The 11,169-nt window shown below is 33.1% G+C and overlaps 1 protein-coding gene across 1 annotated transcript in view; it reads left to right on the forward strand.

Annotated features, from left to right (window-relative positions):
- The first annotated feature begins 4,792 nt into the window (after positions 1-4,792).
- Positions 4,793-11,169, forward strand: part of LOC117182699 — a 39,829-nt gene continuing 33,452 nt past the window's right edge. Inside the window, exons 1-4 of the mRNA XM_033375804.1 lie at positions 4,793-5,129; positions 5,465-5,835; positions 5,941-6,335; positions 6,440-6,459. Coding sequence (XP_033231695.1) covers positions 5,048-5,129; positions 5,465-5,835; positions 5,941-6,335; positions 6,440-6,459 — 868 coding nt within the window. The 5' untranslated portion in view covers positions 4,793-5,047. The remainder of the gene's footprint in view (positions 5,130-5,464; positions 5,836-5,940; positions 6,336-6,439; positions 6,460-11,169) is intronic.

Genomic DNA, 11,169 nt, shown 5'->3' on the forward strand with positions numbered 1-11,169 from the left:
ACTGACCATTGTTATTATATTTGTATTTGTGCAAAAATTCGAATTTACGATTGTTCTAATTTGAACAATTTAAGTTTAAGATTGTTTCATTTCGACAGAATTAACATTTAGCTTTTGTAATCTTAAACAATAAAGTAAAAAATTATTTTATTTTCGATGTATGTAATTTTGAAATTGCGTAGCCCTGTTCAGGCACTCTTATAATTTCGATTGGGGTCTATCCTTTTATCATAATTTTTTCCAAGAGGGGAAGTTAGGGGCTAAGGGGAGGGGAAAATCAGTAGGGTAGGAGAAGTAAGAAATAAGAGGTAGATAGGCGTGAGGAGTAGGGAAAAGAGTGAACATGAGAAGGGTATGAAGGGACGCAAAACTCGAGTAAGTAGTGGAGGGGTGAGAAGTGAAAGTTGTGATCGTTGAGTGATAAGGAGGGGTGAGAAGAGGACGTTGTGAGGGGTAAGGGACCCAGAGGGTAAGTTGGGAATGGGTCAGTAAGGGAAGCTGGCAGTGTAGGGAAGTAGTGGTGGTTATGAGGAATAGGGGATTATTGTGGTACAATGGAAAAGGTGGAAAGGGGATGTATGAGAGAGGAACTGATGAAGGGGACGATCAGATAGGATCGGATCAGAAAGGATTAGATAAAGAGATTAGATAGAAAGGAGGGCTGTGGTCGAGTTGCGGCTCGGTCAGGAAAACACAACGGGTGGTGCCTTCACCCTCCATGCTACTACCTCCTCCGCTTCTCCTCGTTCGCCGTCGAGCGGTCGACTCACATTTACCATGATTTTCCTTCACACTTTACCCAGGCTTAGGACTGGCAGCCAAATGTACAAAACAAATTTTTTTATGCAGGCGTGTTTAAAAGTTAATGGGAAATATATATTGTGAACAATATAATACTAGAATATAAATAAACTAATCTTATTAAATTCTCAGCTAGAGCTGATACATAATAATAATGGAATATTATTTAACCAAAGATTATCTCAATAAAGTGAAATAAATATTGAAATTAGCTATATATTTCCCTCTCATACATTTCAGCTATTTATTTCACTTTAAGCTATACTCAACTTTTTACTAAAAGTTGGTAAAATATTAATCTATTAACGAACTGGTAAAAATTTGCGGTAAAACCTGACGAACGAACTCAAACCGAGTAATGAATCTAACTTGGAGTGTCAAAATTGCATCGATAAGGAATTGTTAAGTTAGCTAGCGACAATTTTTCTCCCGCCTTCCGCTCTTGAACGACGAGAAGCGGAGAAGGTAGCAGCATGGAGGGAGAAGGCACCACCCGCTGTGTTGTCCTGAACGAGCCGCAACTCGATCCCATCCAGAAAGGAGAGTTGGGTGAGAAAGTAGGGAAGGCGCCTACTTTGCCTAATTTTTAAAATTTAAAACTGAAATCGAATTTTCTATATTTCAATCCTGGAATTGCTGTAAGACACTTTAAAAATAACAATGTTCTTCAAACTAATTTTTGCGTTCTATTCAGCTTGAATTGGTATTGTTTATATTTTAGTGAAAAATTATACAAAAATGCTACTATTCAAATTAGTAAACTGTTTCGCACTGTTTCCATGGTCAAATTTGGATTTTCTTAAGTAACAAAGTAGTTAACTACGTTAAATATTATTTCACAATTTAAAAATGAAAAAGGGCGAAAGTGACAACATTTTCTTGAGTCAATGGAGGATCAAATAAAAAGGAACGTACTCAAATAAAAATAATATAAATTTCACTAAAAGTTACTATTTCCTGGAAATAATGACATCACTAAGGAATGTCGAGAGCAATATCTTTTTAAAAGGATATTTGGGGATTGTGTTAACAATTTTCCTTTGCTTAAACAATTTTTCCCCGTAAAGCAAGAAAAGTCATTATTTTCTGGAGTTAATGAGACAATTAACAGAGTTTGAAAGCAATATTATTTACTACAGGACACTTAGAAATTTGTAAAAGATTTTTTTCTCTGTAAATCGTGAAGAGTTATTCTTTTCTGAAATTAATATACACAATTAAAGGATATTGAGAGCAATAATTTTTTCAGCAGGACCTTTAACAATTTTTACATTCTCGTCCTAATGAGAAGGTATTCGTTTCATGTGAAAAATGAATTTCGCGGATTTTATAAAATTTCGACGTTTTAAGACACCCTGAGTCAGAAAAAATAGTTTTCGGGTCGGTCGGTGTCTGCCTGTCGTAGTTCTCGTTGTAGTCGTTGTAGTCCATGAACACGGTACAATTTGAAGGAATTATATAATTGGTTTCCCCTTTGGCACACTTTATAGATCAAAATACGAACAATTTATACCGACTAGTTTTTTTGATAAAATAAAAATTAACAAATTTATATTATTTTCCAAATCCAAAAAACCAAACGAAAATTAACATTTAAAGCCAAACAAAGCGTGATATGGAAAAAAGTCATGAAAAGAAAAACGTTTCTTTTTCAAGGCACTACGAGATTCAAATTTTTATCGAAAAAAAAACAACGAAAAAGCAATAACTCCATTTTGTGGAGAACAAAGGAAGATACGAAAAAAGATAGATTGACAAAAATTGTGTACCAAAAAAGAATAGCAAATTTTTCAGGAATTATTTTTTTGTAGAATAAGTAGCTTTTCTTTTATTTTTGAAAAACACTATTGAAAACAAAACAAAATATATTTGAGTACAAAGATACAAGCTACGATAATAAGTGAGACAAAATGTTTTCAACCAAAAAAGAATGACAATTTTCTTACGAATATTTTTTTGATAGGAAGCGTAGTTTTTTTTAATCATAAAAAACAAGAATAAAAATATTAAAAAATTATAAAAACAAGGTAATAAGAATAACACTGTTTCAATATGCATGCATATTATGAATTTTAATTATATAAATTTATTAAAATTATAATGTTTTAGCGCAGCTAAGAATAAAATTTAACGCAAAATAAAAAAACAAGTATTAAAGTAATCATGATAAATACAATTGGTACTTTATTTTAAAAAATCTAAATACTCAATCCTAGGCAGAGGTGCATAAAAAATGTATTATATTTGATATAAGAGTGTTAAGCATACTGTAGAAAATTGAACATTTTAGGCAAAATCGCGTGCGAAGCACGAGGTACGTGATGAGAATGTATTCGCTAAAGCCAAAACAGCTTTAACAAAAGAGAGTTCACAATCACAAAATTACAGTTGTCGATTCTTTGATCTTGAATTTTAAAAAGTCTGTGAACGAATGTGGGAGAAATGCAAATGCCGAGCGCTCAAACTTGCGAGCGATGAGAATGTGCCCGGGCAGTGGCCGATTTTTTTAACTATATTTCTCTGTAAATCGTGAAAATTTATTCTTTTCTGCCATTAATGATAAAATTATCGGATTTTAAGGGTAATGATTTTGTGCTTAAGATATTTTGCAAATATTTAAATAAATTATACTCACTCACGTGCGCCTGTTTATAAGGAGAATAGAGAAAAGTCTAGATTTTCGAATCTCTTACACCATGTCTTTTAATATTCAGTATTTCCTTATCTTAGAACGCATAGCTTATATAAATTAAACAATAATTTTTTTAAATTCAAATATCCTTTACAAATATATTGCTCTCACTATTCTTTAATTGTGTCATTATTTTTGAAAAAAAAAACAATAACTTTTTACGATTTTAGGGAGGAAAACATTTTTAAATTAATGAAAATTGTTTAAGTAATAACCGAATATGTTAAACAAGAACTAAAAAACTTGATATTCATCAACTTTGTATAATTTATACTCAAAAATATTAACTTCTCACGATTCAAAGAGAGAGAAAAATTCTTTCAACAAATAATAATTGCTGAAAAAATTTATAATCAGTTAAAAGATACTTGGATATTTGTCACTTATCGACTAAAAATATTTCATGTTGAAAAAAGTCCCAAAAAATACCGCTCAGCATGAATTTAATTTAAGAAACTGCTGCTTTGTATTATTTGGGGCATTCTGAATTTGTTTGAAAATCTCTTTTTTCCATTTAAAACCCCATGCTAATTTCAAAAGCCGGGGGCATAGGTTACCGTTAAAATGAAATTACGCTATTTCTTTTTCTGGAAAACAAACAAGTTGGGGGGTGGGTCTATCGCCAGAAATCGAAAGTTGAATTTTTAGAGGAATAAATTTGGAGTATTATAATGTAAAAATTACTGTTTTTAATGATTGACACTAAGACTCTCCAAATTTAAAAATCTGAAAAGTCATAATGATAGCCTTTCGGGTGATCATTCTGTGGTAAAAAAGTGAGATAGTACTTGAGTTTGATCACAAAAAAAACATGTTTTAAACACTTTTGAAAATTTTTTTGATTTTGCATTTGCCACCAAATTTGATTCCCTTTGTGACTTTTTTTATGACACGTTAGAAAAATGAAGACTATGTGTAATTATGTTCCATTATAGTCATTTTTGGAATATAATTCAATTGTTAAAAGTTTTAATTTGAAAAAATCTTAAACATTCTCATCCGGAACTCACCGGCTTTGCTTCCACCATGTCTTTTGAGCCAGACATCGAATTGAGATTGCGATTGGATCTCAATGAATTCATCAAATTCACTTGTTCTGCTTGCTTATGGGAATCACGTAGCGATGTCTATGCGCTTGCGTTACGGGGCTCTTATAGGTACAACGATACATGCATGTCCATGTGTAATGAGAAGGGGTGGGGATTCCAGAAGATCCCATCCCTGTTGAATCTCATCAGCGAGCGATGACATCTAACATGGGGTAGGGTTTCCTCGTATAAAAGCAATTGTGAAATCAGGAGCCTCAAAGTCTGCTGGGTATTATTCTGAGCTTCAGCCCTGTTTCCTTCGTAAAAAATTGTTAAATTAATTTTCATTTCCAATATATAGTTCAAATCGTGTTCAAAAGAAATTTTCCTTTATTTCATATTGAGCTTATTTCAATTTATTTTTGATATAATTCACTGCATTCAATTTCATACTAAGTTTCAAAGAATAGTGTAAGGATCACAGGAAACAAGTTTGTGTTGCGGGAATATAAATTATTTATCAAAAATGGTTTCGTGGTTTCTTCTTCCTCTGGTTGCTCTATCAGTCATACTTTCACTAACGGATGGAAGAGGTTTACTAAGACCTGGTAAGTAAATTTACATTTTTATTCATATCGATATTTTTTGTTTTGATTTATTTTGCTTCTTTGCGTACCTAAATTAATTAACTTAGAGAATTATTATTTTTGGAAAGGTGTTCAAGCTTCAAATGTTATAAACATACTGGGTTTAAACAATTTTTTCTTTTCTAATAATTTCTAAACTAAAGGTAACCGATAGTCCTAATTATTTTCTGGTATTTTTAAATTGCAAAAATGCTGCATAAAGAAGATTCATAACGTCATTGAAATATTTTCTATAAGAAGTGTGGATCCACTAATTAGAAATGTTTCAAAACTAATAAAAATGGGCTGTTTTCTAGTAGCAGTCGTGATGAGTCCTTACGGAAATCCACTGATGTTTATGAGAGATAAAAGAACTCCAATTGGTGTTTATCCTCAAAGAGCTATGATCTTAACTGGCTACTACAGACCAATTCGTCAATCGTATAATGGCGATCAAGCAACTGCAGTTTTTGCGCAAGGAAGCGCGGTCAATGGAGCGGCTTATCTAGGTGATGGTAACCAACCGGATTATTTGAAGCCTGGTCCAGAGCCAGCTACTGAACCAGAAATTGCAAATTCTGAAGCCGAAGCAGCTCCTCAGCCAGAAGAAAATTCAAGTGCAGCTGATGAAGGTGATCAAAATAAATTACAAGGTCAAGGAAATCAAGAACATCATAATAAACCTCAGGTACATATTCAGATTTGCCATTTATTTGAAGTAATTTCTGTTCTTCGAATATTGAAAGGTTACACGAATGGAATTTTTCAAAATGAATATAATATTTATTTCCAGGATGAAACAAATGATTCGAATCCAGGTAGCACAACAGCTCCTGAAGAATCAACTGAAACAGCTGCAGCTCGTCCAAAAAAAACTGACACAAAAAAAGGAAAGAAAGTGGTCTTACCAGTACAAGATGAACAGGAAGACGAAGAAGATGAGGATGAATATGATGACGATATTACAGGAGGAATTGCTCCCTTGGTACCACAGAAAGGCAAACGTCGTCAACAATATCCTAGTCGTAATATTTTTTTCCCAATGATTTTTGGATATCCTGGAGGTTCTTCCAGATCTGGATCTTCTGGATCTCTTCCTGGATCTGTCACTGCCATTGCTAATAGTTATTCTACAGGAAAAGGAGGAGTTGCGAATTCTGTCGCCACTGCATATGGTGGATCTCCTCAGTAAGAAAATTTTATATTTATTCTGTCAAGATAAGGATATATTTCTTGAAGAAGTGGTATTTTTAAATTAAGGAAAAAGAAAATACAGTGAAACTCTTTTATAGCGCCGAATTTGGGGCTGATGGTAGGTGGAATCTAACTCATTATAGCCCGCTCCGATTTTGTTTGTTCACTCTTGACTGCACGCCTGAATGTCGTCCGTAGATCCCGCGCACCCCGCGCAGCTCTTGTTACACCTACCCGCAGCGCGGCCTTAGTGCTCGGAAGAACCATAGAAGGGAGGTCTATTTAAGGGTTCCACTGTACTTGAGAGATTTAAAACGGAAAATTGATATATAACTATTGAAATGTAAAGTAACTAATGAGGAGGAGAAAATCAAATTTTATATTTGAAAGAAATTGTATTTTTTTCGGTGGAAATTTAATAGAACTTTATTATTTTCGTAGAAAAAAGCCAAGACGTCCGCGTCCTCCAAATGCTGAAGATTAATCAAACCTTTCAAGATAGTTGGAAATCTAGAAAATAAACAAACTTCTAGTTGTGTGCTCATCAATAATGAATACTTAACTTATACTTTTAGATTACGTTAATTTTATTCTTTATCGTATGAAAAAAGGTCTTGCACTTTTTCAGATTCAAATTAAATAGAAATTTGTAAGCGGAAATAAAATATCAACTATTTTTTGTTGTAACTTTCCTTGTTTAAAAGACACAAATTCGAAAACAAATCTTTTATTAGTCTAAACTGAATTGTTTAGAGTATAGTTAATGGTATTATTATTAATCTTAAGTTGACATTTTAATTCCTATCCAACAAAACTAATTTCTGATTATGTACCAAAATTTTAAAAAGGAGTAAACTGGGGCACTTCCCAGTTATTGATATTCTCCGTAAATAAACTCACTTATCTAGATTTTCGTGTTTTAAATTCGATGCATGGAATTTCGTAATAATACCTGTAATTTTTCTACCAAGTGTCGTTTTTATGTTAGGGTTTTGGTACCCCTGTTTACCATAATACAATTTTAGTTCATGTATAATGTATTTAAATAAGCATTCGAAAAAAACAATCAAATGGATCGTTTTCTTATATTTATATATCTCATTATTAGTAAATTCAAATATTGATTAAGAAAATAGAAGAATAACAGTATTATTCTTTGGTGTTTCAAATCATGCTTTATAGAAACCGAAGTATCTAATTTAGTAATATTGTCACCCTTCTGTTCAAAATTTTAGTCCATTAGTAAATTTTATTGTATGATTTATTGTACGACAAGTTAAACAATTTCGTCGACAATTAAATTTTATCTCCCTTGAAAAAAACTTTCGTATTTTATTTCTTTGCTAGTCTTCACTCATATTCTGCCAAATTTCTGCATGAAAAAGTTGTGATGCGATGCAATTTACAAGTTTCTACAAAATAAAAAAATCTAATGTTTTTAGATTCTGATAACTTATTATTCACAGTGATCCCATATTTGGAATGTAAATGCTACTTCCGATCTCTGGATACGCAGATCGACCCTGTTCAACCGTGGATGGGTAGTGGCATTTCACATGCTATGCAAATATTAAATATTCAAATTTGACCTCAAACTAAGATAGATATGTAAAAAAAGTTTGAAAGAATAAAGTAAGATTTTAAAGACACCTACCAAATTTCTTTAAACCATGTCTTGATTCGACTTGTAATTTTAGTTTAATTTATCGTATTTTAGTTTTATTTATCTAAAATACTGCGAAATAAATCGATGATTTAAATTTTGAGCCAAACGACGCGCAATGTGGGGAGAAGTCTAAACGAAAAATTTTAGGTTTTAAAAAGTTCAACAAAATTTATTTTAAACATTATTTGACAGAACTTTTTGTTGAAATGTATTTATCGAAATTTCTAAGTAAAAATTGAAAATTTGAATTTGTTACACTAAATTCGGCGGGGTGTGTAAAGAAGTCTAAAAGAAACACTTGTTGCTTTTGGAAAAAGTTTCATTTTTATCTATCAAGAACGCTCAGTGAAAATCGAAAATTCCTATTTTTAGCATAGCAACTCCAGGCGGAACAGTGGGAAATATTATGTACAACTTTCCCGCTTGAGATGCGAACTACGAAAGAAAATCTAAAGAAATAATTTTAGTCTTTTATTTAAAGTAGCTTAGAAAACAAATATATATTTGAAATGTCTGTCGAAAATCAAGCGCGAATCGTAAGTTCCACAATGATAATGTGTGCCTCAAAGTTTATAGAGTAGGCTGGATCGAAAAAAATTTATTCATTGAAAACGCCTTAGCACTTAAAAGTTTCCTGTTGGGTCTTTTATAACGTTCATAAAATTTGAAATGGTTGGGCGCAGTCAAGTTCGCAATTTTTAGCGCGCTTACTATCGGCGAGGAAACTATAGGCATCTGCCTTTGAAGCTTAACAACTCAGTCAAAAAAAATGCTAGCGCAACAAAAAAACAGTAATTTAAAAGCTGAAAGTGTTCTACGTTAATGAGCTTGAAGACATTTATGCAAAAAAAAATTTGTGCTTAACAAACTGAAAAATGTAAAAAAAAGTAAGGATTTTTGGGTACATTTAAGAACAGTCAAGTTTAGAGCATTATTTCTTATACAAGGGGCGATGGAAAAAACTTGAAAAAATTCATGAGTATGAGAAAAACTGTTGTGAACCAGTTGCAGTTGAGAAATTTAAAAAATAATAAAAATCATTGCTTAAAAGTACAAAAATGTGCAACTATATTATCTTCAGTTCTAATACAGATATTAGAGCGATTCAAACTGCAAACTGTAATGGATAGGCTCTGTATTTATTTTCAATCACCCGGCAGGATGTATTAGACTTCTTTTTTTGTGAAAATCGCGATGTTTTTAGACATTTTTTTTGTTCAAAAACAAGTGACAGAAAGCAGGGGGGCCCTTTTTTTGTTTTACTGCCGACCGCTGGTGCTATTCTTCGACCCCTGGTTCTGAATGCTTGGATGGCAACTGGCCACGGGGCGAAAAAAGGGACCAGCGGTCGGCAGTACAAAAAATATCGTGATTTTCACAAAAAAAAAGACTAACACATCCTTAGGGGTGATTGAAAATAAATACAGAGCCTATCCATTACAGTTTGCAGTTTGAATCGCTTTAATATCTGTGTTAGTCTGCTAAGCGCAAAATTTTTTTTACATAAACGTCTTCAAGCTCATTTATGTAGAACACATTCAGCTTTTATATGACTGTTTTTCTGTTGCACTAGGATTTTTTTTGACTGAGTTGTTAAGCCTCAAATGCAAATGCCGCGCGCGACTGTTCGTTCTCGCGCTCGATAATATATTTATCTCGCGCTCGATAATGTATTTACCTCGCGCTCGGTCTTTGTATACTCCTTAAATTTGTGCACATATTTTTTTAAACTAAAGGTCAAAACATCGACAACAGTAATTTGGTGATAGTGACTTCTTTTTTGTTAAAGCTCCTTCGGCTTTAACGAATACATTCTCATCACGTATCTCGTGCTTCGCACTCAAATTTTTATTTTTATATCATTTCCATAAATGTATATTATTACAATTCATAACATGCAACCGAATTTACCCATTTCCAATTTTATATTTACGATTTAAACGTAGCATATACTCTACACATCAGCCTTACTTTTTTTTACCTCTAAATTAAATCCCTACCTGAGTGACCCACAAAACAGCTTTGTATTACATGGGAGTCCATATGATATCATTTTTACATTCCCGGCCCACAGCGGGAAAAAATGACATTTTTGGTTCAAAATAACGTACAGCCCACAAATATTAAGCGATTTAAACAAAGCAAAAATTTGAAAGAAGCTGTTAAGATTTCTAAGAGAGTTGTCGAGCCTGATTTTTCAAATAGGTTTTCATTTTTTTATAAATAAACAAATATGACGATAAAATAAGCTGATCTATCAAATAAACTGATGCATTTTCAACTATTCCACAATTCTATCTAGTCAGGGTCAAAACAAACTAATGTCTGCCATAACTTAGTCTAATTTCAATATTTTAATTGCAAGTTACATATCGTAGGAATCGCAAAAAACATACATTCCTGATATAACATTTTTAATTTGCTGAATGCGAAACTATAACATTTTTATGTATGGCATTTTCTGCCTCATTAGGACAAAGGGGCCCCCCGCTGGCAAAGCTCGGCACAGCAATCTCGCTCAGTCAGGGACGTGAGGAGAAGTCGAGTGGGGAGGGTAAGACGAGCAGGTACACCGCAATGAAATGGATACTGCCCATTTCGTCAGCCTTCGGTAGAGGCTTTTCTTCTATTTCGACCCAAAGTGTCGCTTTGAGATAAATCTCTCTTTCTCGCTCTCGGTAGAGCGCTCTCTTTATCCTTCTTAGTAGAAGGATAAGAACACCTGGATTGCGAGGGCGCCGCGACTCAGGCTAGTTACCGCGCGCCAGATGCATCACCCCTTTATGGTGACACCGCGTTGTCATAAAAGCTAATTATCCATCATAGGGCTTAGGATCTCTTTTCTCTGAATTTATAATATTTACAGATAATTATCGTTAGAGATAGCTACCGTAATAATAAACCCTTACTAGGTCAGTAAGGCTAGTTTCATAAGGTCATTGACCACCCTGACAGGTGTATTGTTTTATTAAAGGAGAGGTTCTTACAAATGCAAGGAAATGAGTTCTAATACTCAAGATTTTTAGATTGAGATTTAAATAACAACAACCCTCTCATTTACAAATTTATTTTACAAATAAAAATTATCCGGGAAGATTCTCCCTCTTTCAGATAGCCTCAGGGTGAACTTAGAGTACTCACCCCTTTGCATGCTATATTAGA

Source organism: Belonocnema kinseyi, chromosome 2 (assembly GCF_010883055.1).
Source record: "Belonocnema kinseyi isolate 2016_QV_RU_SX_M_011 chromosome 2, B_treatae_v1, whole genome shotgun sequence".
NCBI lineage: Eukaryota > Metazoa > Arthropoda > Insecta > Hymenoptera > Cynipidae > Belonocnema > Belonocnema kinseyi.